General features: G+C 34.7%; 2 protein-coding genes across 4 annotated transcripts in view; one reads left to right on the top strand and one right to left on the bottom strand.

Moving 5' to 3' along the window:
* The window catches only part of LOC122571660 (CCR4-NOT transcription complex subunit 6-like), a 925,145-nt gene that overhangs the window by 724,389 nt on the left and 183,221 nt on the right, over positions 1–17,535 (top strand). The window lies entirely within an intron of this gene.
* On the bottom strand, positions 1,191–11,506 carry LOC122571663. Of its 3 annotated transcripts, XM_043735720.1 has the most exons (5): positions 10,833–11,146; positions 10,590–10,657; positions 10,079–10,416; positions 7,064–7,190; positions 1,191–1,962 (listed from the first exon to the last, which is right to left on the bottom strand). In XM_043735720.1, the coding sequence occupies exons 3-5, from the start codon at positions 10,137–10,139 to the stop codon at positions 1,749–1,751; spliced, it is 402 nt and encodes a 133-aa protein (XP_043591655.1). In that variant the 5' UTR covers positions 10,140–10,416; positions 10,590–10,657; positions 10,833–11,146; the 3' UTR covers positions 1,191–1,748. The 3 variants fall into 3 exon arrangements, with proteins under 3 accessions (XP_043591655.1, XP_043591653.1, XP_043591654.1); XM_043735718.1 differs by lacking the exons at positions 10,079–10,416; positions 10,590–10,657; positions 10,833–11,146 and adding an exon at positions 11,351–11,506; XM_043735719.1 differs by lacking the exons at positions 10,079–10,416; positions 10,590–10,657.

Below are 17,535 nucleotides of genomic sequence, written 5' to 3'. Positions count from 1 at the left end.
TGCTTTATTACGACGAACCAAGCCACGTTCAATCATATCAGCACGAGCTGCTGCGAACGTTCATCAACGTCACGAATGCATCTGCTTTGCTTCTGCTTCATAGTTATAGCGAATATTAATGGGCGATTAAAGTAATTATTAGTTTTCCAACTCGTTACGTAAAAAGTTGTTGATATACCCTCCGTATAAGTAATTACTTACAGAATCCTTACTTATGTAAACAGATTGCATTGCGATAAGTACGAAGACTATTGTAACGCACGGCAGACAATGAGTGAAGATAATTACCAGTTATAATTAATTTGCCAACCGTAAACGAAACGCCATTATTTAATATGATTAAATCGGTAGAAGCAGTTTCAACGACGCAATTTACATGTGTTTTATTCGACAATGAATAATGCATGCGCATGGAAAGTACGTACTTTGCGAACTTTTCCGAATTATTTTCGTAGGGGCGTGTTATTTTCTAACCGTGTTGATCTGTTTTATTAGTAAACTGAGCATTTTCATGCATTTAGGGGAGATTTGAAGGCGCAACGATGCACACAATGCACGCAATATGCAAAAATATATAAAATATTCAAAGCAGACGATTTATGAAAGAAGGAGCGAACCAAGAAGTCGCCTATTTTTAGTTTCACAACTTCGGAACTGAATTTTACGCCAAACAGCGCTGGGTGTAAAATTTTATTTGCCTATGGAATAATAAATAACAAATTGAGATAACATTTTAAATTTGCGAATAAGAATTGAATTTGTTTATTTGAATAAAAATCGTTTGAACGATGCCAAATATAATCTGTTTGCTATTTGGGAATGAAACTTTATTCTTTATTTTCATGCAATTGAGAAACGAACGACAATATACAAATAAATAGGTCTTGGCTTTGCCTTATGTGTTTCATTTTGAACGATGAAAAAAGTCGTGAAAGTAAAAATATGATTATTTTTCAATAAAGAAACCACGGTTTACACTTGCTTTTAAAACTACGCGCTTTTGGTTTTGGCGTGTTCGTTCGCACATTCTGATTCATAGCAATCTCTGCGATTAGAATGTTATATTTCTGCAAAAATAAATTTGTATAAATGGCACATAAAAATAAACAAATATAACAAATCAAGAATAAAATTGTACTACTTGCGAGTAACAATTAATTTCATTATTTTGAATAATGTATCTAGACTTGTTCAAATAATGAATAATTAATTTCCTTTTCTTCATTTGAAATCTAAATAACAAGTGACTCTCTAATTAAATAATTGCTTGAATGAAAATTTATTATATATATATATATATAATGCTCAACATTAGTAGCAAATGATTCCTCACTATGAAACATCGATGACCACAAGTTTTCAAGTTGTACTGACAATTATTCGCTTCTGAGACACAGCAGATCAAAAATGCGAAAGTTGATTAATAATTTAACTTAGATTGTCAGAATTCACAATGCCGGATTGAATGCACCTAACAGTGTGTATGTCGGAAAATATTCTGACTTTCATAATAATTTACTCTAATGTTCGTAATGTACAAAGTTATAAAGGCAAATCTTCAAAACTAAAGAAATATTTATAGTCTTGGCAACAATTATTTCAATAAAAACAACCCATCCTCGGTTCACTATTTTCGTTTCATTAGGCGCATTGACAAGAACGTAAAAATGCATAAACATCCGCTGTCTGTTTATTAGAAAAAGGATTATTTCATATAATTAATTTTTCATGAGAATACGCTTTTGCCATCAATTTCTACGTTTCCGTTTCGCCGCGTACAAACGAAAGCTTCTCGGCGGAGATGAAAGCCGTGCTTGCGAGTCTTCAGAATCTGTTTTGCATGGTGCTAATCCGGTATTGTTATACTGGAAGCTGCCGTACATGTATCCACACAGAGGACAGATCATGCGGACCTTCTTCGAGCGTTTCATTATCAGTGGTACGAAGCAGAGCGGCCAACACCTGTGTCATTAATTACTATGTATTAGGTGGTCCGAAAGGTTTCTTTCGTTTTATAAGAAAATAAACATTTTTTGTTTTATATTATTTTATCGAATTACGTATGATCCATTTTGTTCTATCAAAATAAAGATCACGACGTTCGACAGATCAGGTTTCGTGTTTGCATAAAGATGCATCGTTGTAAAAGACGTGTCTGTAAAAGAAAGACACTTTTCGAACAACCTGATAATACGTCCGGGAAAATTATTTTCAAAGTAAGATAAGCGAGGAGCGAAGGACAAGAATATGATAAATCGAATTGTCCATTTTCTCTAAGGGAACGGTTTTACAATTCGGTAAAAGACACAAAGAAATAGGAACTGTTATTAGTATTATTGTTTCAATAAATTGTTTCATAATAAATGTGAAATTTGATTAATGATATCTCTTGTTAATCCTATGTCGTGAAATTCGCGTTATCAAAAGTATCTTTCCATTTGGTTCTGAGGATAAACACGCGCCTTTTCATTCTCTTCGTGTTTCTAAAAGTAATACTTCTCCTGAGTGAAAACAGATAAAAATAGATAAGAAGAGGATAAAATTGTAGATATTAAAACATCTTTCGCTTTTCACGATAAAATGTTGGTCAATTTGTCAGTTATTTTTAGAAGGATTACATTTTTGAATGTGGCAGGTCTTTTCATCTTCAATTATGTCGTATGAAAATACTTCTTTTTACCCAAAAAGCGACATTAGGAGCAAGATGTCAACAACAATATACTTTACTGCGAAAATACTCCCTTTCATTCGTAAAGCGACATTAAGAGCAAAAAGTCAAGAAAAATGCACTGCACCATCAGAATGCTTCTTCTTGTTCATAAAGCGACATTAAGAGCAAAAAGTCCACAAGAATGGTCCTTTCCTATTAAAATGCTTCTTTTTGTTCGCGAAGCGACATTAAGAGCAAGAAGTTAACAAAAATGTACTCGTCAGTCATTCGTGCTGCGATGATCAAATAATTTCTTCTACTTATCGTCAGACATAGGAACATTGTTAAAATTTTTATTTCCGCGTGTAAAACTTCAATCCACGCTAGTCCCTGTTTCCTCGTTTGCAGACGTGCCTTTGTATCTTTTCTTTAAATCAATTAGAGTTTCTGAAATTGTACGTTCTTCTATGAAACTCGCTTATTTATCGAGCATTTGCGATGAATTTTCGATTAAATTGAAGAAGCCGCGGTTGAAGTTTCGAGTTTACTCATTAATCTCTTATCCTGACGCGGTAAGCTGAACCAGCAGACAGCGAGTATAAAATTAATGTTGGTTACCTGTACACCAGCCAAAAATCTGTCGGCTCTAAATTCCGAATAATCGCCGTTCATGCGTATCAAGAAACGATTTTAACTCGTTAATTGGGAAGTCGATGGGAATACTGGTATTTTTGAGTTATAATGACTCGAAACACGATATTTTATAATCGGATGAGCTTGAAGACGAATATGGAAAAAAGTAATAATGAGAATGTATAATTTTGTTCTTTCAGTTTGTGTGATTAGTTGAATTGAATACGTGGTCTTAATTGCGTGACGTATTTTATTTGAAGACAGTTTGAAATTTGATTTAAAATCTTCATACGTAGAAGTGGCTACTTAAAATCAAAGAATTATCAATTCAAACGCTGCTATATTGTAGTTTAAATGGAGTTCTTGAATCAACGTCAAATTCCGATATTTTGCAAATTTAAATATTGAAATCTGTGAGTAAATATTAAATATTTGCATATTTTATAAATTTCAAAAATGAATCCTTGAAATTAGCATTAAATTGATGGGAAATCAGTTGAAGCATGTGTGGATTATAATTGCGTAATTATAGTTTTAACTGTGACACACATAGAATGGCTATAATTAAAATAAGCACAGCCCTGTCACACCGTATCTGTTTATTTAAGTCGTCACGTATCGCATATTATATTTTGTTAAGAATAAATTAATCTTTGAAGTTGGAAAGCTTCGAGATCAAATCTTTGAAAAATCCATCAGCTGCATAACATCAAAATTAAATAGAAATGAGTAAATAACATTATATGTTGTTAATAATTGCGCGAAAATTGCAATGGATGACTTTTTTGCGAAAAACCAGTGACAAGTGAACATTGTCGTATTTAAACTATTTTTCTAATTTTTTTTATAATTTACATTTAGACTAATGCGAATTTAAACTAATTTTCATTCATTTGCATTAATGGAATAATAATTGATTTTCGCTAGACATTTACACAAAACTGTAGCCTTGATACGAAACTTATAAGTAGACTGCGGATATCTATGTAAATTCGTATTTGTATAAAGGCAATTTAAAGCGTAAGATTTAGGCAGAAGTTGGATTCAATTGATTAACACTAGAACTACCACACCAATCAAATTGACTGGTTTTACAATTTTATTTTCAAATTCCTACTTCATGTTATATCTTTTTAGCGACGATAACTAAAAGAATATTATAATGAATTTTATTTTATTTTTTATGTATTCAAACTGAAAATAATTTCGTATCAAGGCTACCTATACCAACACCAGTCAAAATGACTGGCACTCGTCAAAGTGTAAAAGGATCTCACAATCTGTTTATCGAACCCCAATTAACCAGTTTCCTCGTTTTCTACAACTTGCCACACGTTTTTTAAATTTTTACCGCGTATCATTCGAAATGACGATATCAGTTATCAGGAAAATTCCGGATCGATCGCAACATCGCTAGATGCTAACGCTAGAAATACCACAGCAATCAAAACGACTGGTTCTACAATTTTATTAATTTGTCAAGACTCGTTTAGGAATGATGGTCCCGCATGGATTAATAATACGAAAAATGTACTATATAACATGGAATTGCTTCTGTGAGAAAGTAATAAATCGATAAATATACAAATATTCTATTATTAGATATTTTTAAGGACCAGTCAATTTGACTGGTTTTGATACAAAATAGCTTCGTGTTAACTATCGGTAGTTCTAGTGTTAAATATTATGATTTATATATAAAAATTTGCAGTCTACTTATAAGAACAAATTCAAGGTATACAGGGCGAGTGATTTAATTCTGCCACCTAAATTTTCCTGTAAGTAAACTATTGTATTAAATAAGGAATGCTTCAAACGAAAGTTGTTTGGTATCAAACGTCAATGTTTGCCGCACAATCTGATAATTAATTTCTCAACATTTCGCTTTTTCATCGAGATATGACGTTCTCCTACGATCTAGATGTTATTTTTGCACAATATCAACCAGTATTGCATTATCGTTATGAATTAACGTTATTATTAATTAACAAATAATGTCGGTAAAATTGTCATGAAGGTAAGTGAGTTAAAATCATCCGAACGTCTGCATTGCTCTGCTCTCATATTTATTAATCTTAAATTTCATCCAACAATAATTGTAAGAAATGTAAACCGAAAGTTCGTCCAAAACCGAAAGGCACGGACTAAAAATAAATAATAATAATAAATAATAAAATCTCATCCAAAGGTATAAATAAAGAAAACTTTACAAGATATAAACGTATTAAATCGATTGTATCATGAGAAAAGAAAAAAAGAGAAACAGGCGGATAACAGAATTACCTCAAATCGTACTTTTTATCATCTCATACATGCACATTTTCTCTTACCTACGTTTATGATAACTTTATGATATTATTCGTTAACAAATATTGCTTAATATCGTGCAAAGATAACATCAAGATCGTATAACAACATAATAAATCTATAAGAGAAATTGAAGTAAGGTAATTATGTGAGATTTACAAATATGTAAGTGTTTGAATACTTACGGATAGTGTTGAGGTTGAGGTTGATTGATTGAAGAACGACTGGATGAATTTGTAATAGAAAAGTATATTGAAATAATTAAAGGTATAAGTATAATGTATAAGCTTATACTGATTCAGATCCTTACTCTCTTAGTGTTACAATACAACTGAATGATAGGGAGCAGGTTCATATATTTATAGCAAAAGAACATTACCAAAAAAGTTAATCTTCTAGCTTTGGCTAGAGGTTACAGGGAACATAAATAGAAATCTGTTTATTAATTCCCTTGTTCCTAGACCTTGCAGCCCAAAATATAATGTACATTCAAAGATACAATAATATGCACCGCTCCTTATTTAGAACATTTCTGCGTAATAGCAATCTCCAGGTCACTGATGTACATAAATAAAGATATAGAGTTTTTCTTGAAATAATTACTTCAACAGATAAGAACCAATGTATGTAGGTTGAAGTGTTATCTGAGTTATACAGGGTGGTTGGTGACTGGTGGTACAAGCGGAAAGGGGGTGATTCTACGCGAAAAAAGAAGTCGAAAATATAGAATAAAAATTTTTCGTTTGAGGCTTTGTTTTCGAGAAAATCGACTTTGGATTTTCGCTCGGTACGCCTGCACTTTATCGCGTCTCGTTATAACGGATCTCACTGTAGATCGTTGTCTCGATGGATATTATCGCAGTTTAAGTTTGTTTTTGCCGTAACGGAAGATTAGGAATACATAATGAAATAATATGAAGTAATCATATAGTTTATTATTACAAAAATTGCTGAAAATGTTGCCCATTCTGCCGAACACATAGTTCTGCTCTTCTAATTAAATTTCTATGAACACTTTCTAACGTATTCGATTGTTTTAAAGTATGAAAGGCTACAATAATCTTTTCCTTCAATTGCTCGCAACTTGCGATTTCTTCAGAATAGACAATTGATTTAATATGGCTCCATAAATAAAAGTCAAGCGGAGTTAAGTCAGGGGAGCGTGGTGGCCAAGCTATTGTTCCAGCACGACCAATCCAGCCTTGGTAATGTTGGTTAAATAAATAGAAAGTGTTCATATAGCGTTACATGCTCTGATGGTACGATTCTTCGTGCCTTTCGATGTTATAAGTAACTCACCATAGTCTTTATGACTCACCCTACAGTTAAACGACTCACTACCTTATATGAAGTCATCAAACGGTGGATATATTATAGCATTACTTATAGTATCGGGTGAAATGAAATGTGGAGGAAGCGAATAAACGTTAGATTTCTATATGTCGGAATATTTGACTGCGATATTTCACCTACCCTAAAAGACATAAGGCTCCAATATGCGAGGTCGTCAATTTGTCTCCCCGAGCATGAAGGGTCGGTATTGCTTCCTTTTGACATCGAGGGCAAAGCTTCTTCTCGTCGTGCGACTTCCACGTGTCCACTGTGCAAGAATATCAAACACAATTGGACAATTTCTTCGATTAATGCGAAGAACAATCGATGTTTAAGCCATTAAGGCCAAATAATATGAATAATAATATGAAATGTGTGCAGTGTGCATGCAACATTATTAAAGCCGCATAAGCAAAGTTAGTATTTTTTCAAAATGTAAAAAACGTATCAGAATAATAGATACGATACAGAAGATCATTAAAAATCAGAGATACGAAAAGAAGTTCTATGAACAGGTATAGTTCTTTCTTTGTTGCTGTAAGATATTTCAATTTCCTCAAACTTTCTTAAAACTCGTAGCATCTAGATGGAAGCAGAATAAAAAGATATCGTACCGATTTCTAAAACTCCTCCTTACAATTACAATATCGATTTTACAGAGTTGGATAACAAGAATCGACTGAAAAGAAATTACAAATAGCATGTTGCGTTAATGCAACGTTGGTCCTTAATGAATTGAATGAACGTACCACGAGTGGCATAAATTTTTCGCTGTTCGGTCTTCCTCGTATTGGAATCCGTGGTATCGATACACTTCGAAGCTGATGTTTGTTTAGGTGTCACTTTTGATTCCCCTGTTTCCTAATTTATTTATTAATTTATTAACTTATTGGTCAATTGAACGTCCTGCGCTATCTTTATTTCACCTTATGAAAAATAAAATATACGCTATCGTTCATAGGTACACTTTATGGATTTATACTAACCATACGAGAATTTAACCAAAGCGTAACAGAGAAATAACGAACGAAGAAAGTTCGTCGGAATCGAATAAATTATTGTTATCATTATGACAAATTTAAGAGCAGTTGGCACCTGAATTAAATATTGATTGGAACGTTTCGGATGAGATTTACGAATGTGCGCAAGGAGCCCGCTCGTGTCTTTTCCTCTGTTGCTTACTCGTTTGTCGCACACAGGACACCACGTAGCCACGTACGACTGCCACGAAAATGGAATATAATGTAATGTACGACGTTATTGGATTCTAACCTGTACGAGTTAGCGTGAATCTTCGCTAATCTCTAGCTGTCGCTTAGAAATTAAACGAGACGCTTTTGCGGAACGATAGAGAAACCTGTGTTCCGCATTTCATATCTTCAAACTCTTTGCTTCGTCGCGAGTTTGGTGCACATTTCCGTTGGACAGATACTCGAGGCAAACTTTTCACGGTGCGGTTATATCGACGAGGCGAAATTATGCGTAAAACTGAATCCGCTGAATTTAGCTAGTTTAGCAAAAAGGAGTAAGACAGTTTAACCGAACTACTTCGATAATATTATGTCAATCGTTCGTATGGCACGGGAAATTCATTCCAGATTTAAAGAAAGATGACTGAAATCAGAATTTGACGATTGATTATAATTTTCAATGCGCTAGGGATCTGAAGAACATCTTGAAACGAGGAATTTTTTCGTTGCAAAACTTGAGAATGTGTTCTCAATATATTATATTAAAACGTGGAAGTTTATATGAAGATCTCAAGGGTAGGAAATAAAATCGGCCCGCTTTCGTTGATTCTTTGACTTTTATATCGTCTAATGGTTAGAAAGAAGCGTTTTAATGTGAAATAACTTGATCAATTCAAAGGAGCCTTTCGAAAATGATGAATTCACGATGTTTCGTGAGAAGTAAATAAATATTAATTTAATCGTTACGTTAACTCAATTGATATTAATGTCTCTGTCTCTCCAATGCTATAACATTTTATATGCTCTCTATGTTCATATATCTCTTTTAACGTTCCGGTATATAATTGCCCAATTTTCGTTCGCAGTTTATTACGAAGCTCTCTCTTTATATTTTGCGAAAAGAACCATCGCTAATTCGATTTACTCGCTTCAGGATGTCGCTTCTCGGCATGTTTTTATAATCATTTCGTCGTAAGTGCGTGTGTCTATCTGTTGTCAACGATCGCCTAATTATTTTCCAAATTGCCAACGATAATAATCTTCTCTTCGCGGCTTTCGTCATTTTTCGCAGTTCAAATATTATTTTTCAACAAGAACGAAGTTAAGGACGAAAGAGAAGTTGACTAAGACAAGTGAAAGATGCAGGAGCTTTGTCACGTTGTAGAAGTTAGCTGACAAGTCGGTAAAGTGGGCTTCGAGCGAGGCAATCTTAACGGCAAAAGGAAGAGAAGAAAGAGGCAGAGGAAAGGAGCTTTTCCTGAATGCGGTATGAGAAGTTCCAGCTAAAGTCAAAAGTTTCAGAGACAAAGGCTGGCACAAAAGCTTGTCACGGATGGCGAACATGTCGTGATTCAGTTTCGACTATAATTGCGCGATCTTCGCTGTATTGCAACTACGACGACTCCGCAGTTGTCAGAATCTCGCTGTATGGTCGTCGAATCGTAGATAATGTTCTGTATAATTGCACGAGATTTCCGTTTCCACCAGCCTACGTCATCTTAAGAAAGTTACCGAGAGCGAGAGACAGACAGATGACACTTGGAGAAAATAAACAAGGACACTTTTCCGCTGTAATTTCATACCGAAGAAACTGAACATTATCTAAGAACAGATGATCTTACAACGACGATCTTACAAGATCTTACAAGAACGATTGAATCTTACAACATGGTAGAGTTTACCATCCTCGAACTAACAAGGAGACAAAAGTGTTCCGATAATGCAACGATTTCCTGCTCGTAAATTTAAATAAAATAAGCATGATAAAGGTGTCGAAATATTTGCCTAAATCAAACTGAACTTGTGATACGTCGATCGAAACAGCTTCCTAGGAAAAACGTTTCATTAGCTGTGCTAGCCTTCTTATTAGTTTGTCTTGTTCTTCTATGTTGTGTAAACATTGATACGGTGGCTACAACTTGTACATCACTGTATTTATATTATCATCGTATTGCTATATACGTACGTTGTGTTGCGATATTCTTTCGTAGAGAAATTTGGAAAAAAAGTATGAATTCTCGATGCATTTGCTTCAGGATCTTTAATCCTTCGAACGAGGAGACGTTGGAAGAAACACGTTTAGCAACTTCTTCGTATCCTAGTGTAATTAACTCGAATTCTATCTTGAATTTCAGGTTTCCATAATATCTAATATCATCCTAAACTTGTTTCTATGTATGTACGATTTTCTATTTCTCTGGTATTCCTGGTATCTTTTCCACTTCCTTCTCAGAGCACCGTGTCATTGCGATATTCCTGTTTTTATATTACTGCAATGATAAACTCGCAGAAGATTGGACAGTTCTGTAGGGAATTTAAATATCCTATTAGCTATTCGCATAATTCTTTCCTACAACAGGTACGGTACAGGTTGGTTCGTCTAAATTGTCGATACGAGAATTTTGATTAGCCCGGATGAATAAATTCCTGTCCTATTATTTGAACGAGAAATCATAGAAGAATGTGTAAACTCCTACTTTGCATCAACTCCAATTTCATTGTGCCCCGACAGGTTTACATGAATAGACTTTCGTACGTAGAGTGGCTGCAAAAAGTATTTCTATATATTATTATTTTCCAATGAAGTGTTCTATCATCAGTAGGCTGCTCTTTGTGCATTTATAAGAAACGTGAAAGTGAAAAATTGCACAAAATGCAGAGTACGCGAAAAAATATACAAAACAAGCAAAGTACAGTGCTTCCTGTGATACTTGACTTACATAAATCAATTTTCCATCGAGGCTCCAGCTTTTTAATTACGTTCACGAGACTATGAATTTGCAGGACAATCCGCAATGACATCGTCAAGTCCCACATCTTATTTTCATAGCAATGAGTTTCCTCAGTCGTATGAAAGTACTTTCAAATGATTATGCAACCTACTTGAACAATACTTGGACTTGACCGATCAGTACGTAAATTCTACAACGAATGCAATGACGTACAAATACTTTTCTCGTCCACTGTGTATCATCTGATTATCGCGAAGGTTTAAGATCTACAATTTTGTATGTTGTTTTGTCAAACATGTGTCACGGTCGCGCAAAAACTGACGCACCGGAAAAGCAAACCAGGTCCGATAGAGACAGCAAAAAGCATCGATAAAAAGACGTAATTCAATTAGAGGAGGGATATGTGTGTGCAAGTGGGAGCGTGGATGGCGCCGTTGGCAGTAGGTCAGAAAATCAGGTCAGGTAGAAACGGCGGTGAAGCAAGACAAGTAGAAGGGGCCAGGTACCGTTAGGTTCGTCTGGCGTCGTCCGTGCTCCACACCTGGACCTTCTTTTACACGGAAGAACGTGGGCCGCGGTTAAGGAGATAAACCGGTGGTGGACGAGATGCATCGGAATCCGCGTGCGTCGGCCCGAATCTCTTTCCGACGTTCTTTATACAAAATTCAACGAGCGAACAGTTTCTCATGAATTCCAATCCGCTGAGAAACGGCCAGGACATCGATCACGTCTTTCTTTTTGTTGATCGTTCCGCGGACAAAACTGCACGCACTCTGCACAAACTTTTGGTCAAGTTGGCGAATTCTTGAATCTTCTACGACGACGAGAAGAAAATTAGAGGAATTTTCGGCTATTTCAATCATTTTAATTAGCCGGTAATTAGAAAAATGTGGCGATATTCTCCATCGCGGTATCAAAATTTCGTGTATACCTCGACTAGTAAAAGGGATTTTCAACTGGAATCTCGTATTCTTCGCAATCTGAAGCTACTCTTCGATGTTTAGGGCTGACCAATGAATTTGGAGTTCCTGGACCTTCCACATCTCAGAAACTAATTGCAAACCCAACTTGAAAATTTGTTGTCACTGACGTCTCGCTATGAGAGATCTTTTGGCGCAATATTCAGTTCCAAAATCGCGAGACCAAAAATAGGTGATTTTTTGGCTCAGCCCCTTGCTGTTGAATGTTTACTCTGAAGCCCATTTTCGGATGAAGATATCAAAATAGCTATCGTTGCGTGCTTGTCGCTTGAATTTAATATTTCCTTTATTCGTTCCGTTAATTAATTATACGACCCTAAAGTGGAGAAGAATTTCATTTATATCTAGACCACGGATGTTTATGCAAATTCGTATTTTTCGTAATTAAAAAAAAAATGTGAACTAGGTAGAAATTGGTTCCACCGATTGGATATTATGATGTATTGTTTCCTCGGATATTGTGTACATTTTTGACCGTTACCTGCACTCTGCAAATTTTTGCACTTTGAAATTTTCCATAAATGCATAAACATTCGTAGTATATTTCTAACAAATAACAAAGTTGTCATTATTAGTAAATAACGAAGATGTCACGTAATTAGGGACGTACAGCGACTGCGAGAAGTACTCGCAAATGTCACCATTTTCCAGGAAAGTGTTTTCTTTTATCAGCTTGTACGTTTCACTTTTGCAGAGTGTCAAATTTCTGATTAATTAGTACATAAATGATATAATAAGAATGGCGTACGAGTACTTTTAGCAGCCACTGTAGATGTCTAAGATAAAATTGTAGAAAAGCTCTTTGTAACGCAACACATTGGAAGGAATTCCGGGAACACAAGTGTGCCATTTTATCTCGGATAAAGTCGATTTTTATAATTCTTCCATAAAATAGAAAATAAAGTAATAAGGGTACAGCTGGCAGCCAGTAATTAAATCCTAGAAAGATCATAAAATAAAATTAGAGGGCACATGGAAGGAAAAAATTCTACTAAAAATAGCTCCGAATATGGAAGGAAAAATTTTCCAATGGACATTTGTAAAAACGCCCTGCTTGAATTTCGTCGGATCAAAATACATCGCGCAAAAAGAAAATTGGCACTCTTTTTACCCATATAGAAAACTCTGCCAAAAAAGACAAAGTTCAATATATTACGTTAGCTTTTTTTATTCAAAACTATCCCAAGTGTCAATTACGATTTGTTTTATATTAAATGGAGAATACAAGGAGATCGATCTCATTATTACAAGGATCATTATCCACTAACAATGACGTTAATAGAAAGTAGCTGCAGCTTTGTCGAAAAAATCTACAATTTTGCCAAACGAAGATGAATTGCCTTCGTTAATTAGTTATCAGTCAATCCACGTGCAAAACGACATGATAATTTGATTTGGACGGTAGTTTGGCAAAAGCAAATTTTGGTAAACGATGATACTTGAGTTGCTTCGGTATCCTCCTAATTGAAATACCGTTGTTTCCGCTACCTCATATTAGGTACCTGTTGATAGCTTATAATTGATACGTTAATACGATAACGCGTGACGCGTTAGTACGTCTATTAACGTTCACCACTATGAAAACTGCAGCTTTAACGTCATTTATATCTTCTGCTTTGATTTCCAGCGCACGTTTTTATAACGAAGCTAATTTTTCGAAGGCGACTTTCAGCGAATTGGCTTCAACAACATTTGGCCACGGTCGCGCTCCCAAAGCGGTACTCAAAGCGTCTTTAAAACATCTGCAATGTTGACTTGTTAAGATGAATTCGAACTTCGCAGGTGATTGAATTTACTACTCGCGTACAGAAATATATGTGTGTATATATGTACATAATGTATGTGTAGCAAGCAGGCAATCACAGTTTCCTTTTAATCTCAAAGTTCAGCTTCCTACTATAGACGCGTATTTGCTATACATTTTTTGCTATACACGACGAATGAAGTTTAGTTGATGATATTTCGGGCTTACATGCCGGAAGCTTAGCTTGCAATTGGTATTTGAGTTTCTGTGTCAGATTACGAAAGTTCTGCAGCTATTTGCGAAGGAACGCATCTTCATTATGAATGCGTCGTCTTGGGTACACTGCATATTTGAGTACACATTGTAGGGAATTCTGATATTAGGTGTACCGTTGATTATTTTTGTCGTATACATTTTCCTAACACTTTGCAGCAATTGATGCGATCGCAGGGGATACACAGCTACTCGCGAAAGTATTTAAACATTTAACACAGAATTTTCTTATGAAGATATTATCTACGTTGTACGAACCTTCTTGAAATTCCGTTAGCGCGTAATCAGGTACGACTATCGCAATTATGATAATAAATTTCCAAGTAAATGTTGTCAAGTTTCGAGGAAAATAAAAATTAGTACAAAATATATTGTTTCGTCGAAAAGCAACGAGAAAATCTCTTTTATTGTTCTACAACAGCCCCGGAAAAATTGATAGCACAACAAACGATCAATCTTTGTATTACGGTTGGCTATGTTCTATTGTATATTACCTCTACAAATAAATTTGATCGTGTCACGATATTGTAAAATAATTTTAGTTTCTGGGTCTTTGCAATTTTATAACTAAATTGTATTCTGTCAAAAATAAACAAATGCCACATACTTCTGAGCGAGGCAATATATAATCTCTTGTTAACTATCACGTAACTACCTTATAACTATCTCATAACTATCACACAGTCTAACACGATGCGACCTACTCATGTCGCGTTTCAGTACGGATAGGCTAACGTCGTTCCTGATCTTTCTATTTGTAATTTTCCAACTAAATTGCTTTCTGTCAAAAATAACCAAGTGTCCACATACTTTGGAGTGGCAATATATACATATAATCTCTCGTTAACTATCGCATGACTCTTATGACTATCAAAGACTGACATGATTGACTTATTCATGTCACGTTCCAGAATAGATGGGAATAACGGAAGAAATAAAAGAGAGAGATTGAATTATTTGTTTGTGCCATATAGCAATCTTGTATAAATGATTATACAATGTATAATAAATATATTGTATAAATAATTTAGAATTTAGTTCTCCCCTCTTTTTGTGTATTCATTGCAGAGTGGACTGTCTGATTGATGAAACCGTATGAGCATGTCTAGACAATCTTTCAAATTTTATACGTCGGGCAAAGAGTTAAAAACGTTCGTTTATATGATCAATAAATCTTTATAACATTCATTATACGTCAATTTGAAGCTTGAAGTTACTCGAAACCAGCTGCGAAACTTACTTTCTAAGCTGCATTCACATCTTGTTATTTCATCAAACCATACAAACAATTTTACTGTTTGAGTAAATTTTATTAACATATAGAGATAAACATACTTAATTTAATGTAAAAATTCCTTTCGTTCGATTTCGCGCCGAGGAATTTCGTATCGAGATCAAAGACGAGTTCTCCCACCGTGTTTCATGGATAAATAATTGAAACAAATAACTACGCGACAAAATTGCGAATAAGCTTCCCTGTATTAAATCAAAGTATACAAAACGTATATATACGTCGACTAGATTCGATAAAAATATACAGAACGTATATATACATCGACTAGATTCGATAAAAATATACAGAACGTACATATACATCGACTGGATTCGATCAAAATATACAAAACGTATATATACGTCGACTGGATTCGATAAAAATATACAGAACGTATATATACGTCGACTGGATTCGATAAAAATATACAGAACGTATATATACGTCGACTGGATTCGATCAAAATATACAAAACGTATATATACGTCGACTGGATTCGTTAAAAATGTACAGAACGTATATATACGTCGACTAGATTCGATAAAAATATACAGAACGTATATATACGTCGACTAGATTCGATAAAAATATACAGAACGTACATATACATCGACTGGATTCGATCAAAATATACAAAACGTATATATACGTCGACTGGATTCGATCAAAATATACAAAACGTATATATACATCGACTGGATTCGATCAAAATATACAGAACGTATATATACGTCGACTGGATTCGATCAAAATATACAAAACGTATATATACGTCGACTGGATTCGATCAAAATATACAAAACGTATATATACGTCGACTGGATTCGATCAAAATATACAAAACGTATATATACGTCGACTGGATTCGTTAAAAATGTACAGAACGTATATATACGTCGACTAGATTCGATAAAAATATACAGNAACGTATATATACGTCGACTGGATTCGATCAAAATATACAAAACGTATATATACGTCGACTGGATTCGATCAAAATATACAAAACGTATATATACGTCGACTGGATTCGTTAAAAATGTACAGAACGTATATATACGTCGACTAGATTCGATCAAAATATACAGAACGTATATATACGTCGACTGGATTCGATCAAAATGTACAGAACGTATATATACGTCGACTGGATTCGATCAAAATATACAAAACGTATATATACGTCGACTGGATTCGATCAAAATATACAAAACGTATATATACATCGACTGGATTCGATCAAAATATACAGAACGTATATATACGTCGACTGAATTCGATAAAAATATACAGAACGTATATATACGTCGACTGGATTCGATAAAAATATACAAAACGTATATATACGTCGTCGTCCGGATCCAAAGCGTTAACACTTTGCCACACAGAAATCACATGTTTTCCTCAGGACGCCACGGGAGTATTTTTATTATTCAAAGCATATAATGGCAAAATAATAATAAATTGATGATGTAAAACAATATTCTTCCCCAATGAACCGTTGATCTTGTTGGTGGTCACGGGTAACCACCGTGGCGCCTTGCTAACAGTTGATAGCGACGTATTATAACAAGGCTTCGTTTATTTCAACGAGCCATTCGCATTCGTTATTTCGTCGTGAGCAAAACGTGCAGAATATATCGTTGAAACGTGTAGAAAACATTAGTAAACATAATTTACTCATTCTATATGTAATAGTAAGATATGTTCACACTTCTAACTTCAATTATACGATTATGAAGCAGCATTTACGATTATTTTCTAAGCTGTGTTTATAATAATATTCGTAGATTGCCCCTCAAAGATATGCATGCAAACAGTCCACCGTTGGATGCAAGATTTGTCCTCATTTTTTTTTTATTGATGTTCTAATAAAAATGTTTAATTGCTCAATGGGACACTTTTTATTTCAAAGTATCTTCTATTTATCGGTTATATTCAAAATGCCCTAACTGTCAATTTTCATTCAATTTTTACAATTGTAAGAAGTTCAAGTGGCATCACAGGAGAAACCGTGGCCGGTCGTATATGACCAACGTGGCAGTCAAAGTGTTAATGCTACGGACCAACGCATTCGACGTTTCTGATAATGTTCGAATCTCTATGAAGCAAGAGTTACACCAATACACTAAATCATACATCTTTTTCATACACACATTTTCTTTCGTTTCGATCATTAGCGTCAGTTACCAGAGAGATTAACGCATTTGAAGCTACACCCTTTTGCCGAGGGTAGAAAATCCGATCGTATCTTTGATGATAGATTTGGTCTGTGCGTAAGTTCACATTCGGTTCTATAATCGTTTATCTCTCTGACTTAGTAGTAATGGATGTCATCATCGTTTATGGCAGAAGGAAGGGCGGACCAAGCCGAAGGGTGAGGTTGACTATCAGGGTTGCCTCTTACTTTCTTATCGGCGT

The sequence above is a fragment of the Bombus pyrosoma genome, linkage group LG10 (genome assembly GCF_014825855.1).
Source record: "Bombus pyrosoma isolate SC7728 linkage group LG10, ASM1482585v1, whole genome shotgun sequence".
Lineage (NCBI taxonomy): Eukaryota > Metazoa > Arthropoda > Insecta > Hymenoptera > Apidae > Bombus > Bombus pyrosoma.
Note: the sequence above shows the minus strand (reverse complement) of the source record. Positions and strands in the feature narration are given on the sequence as shown.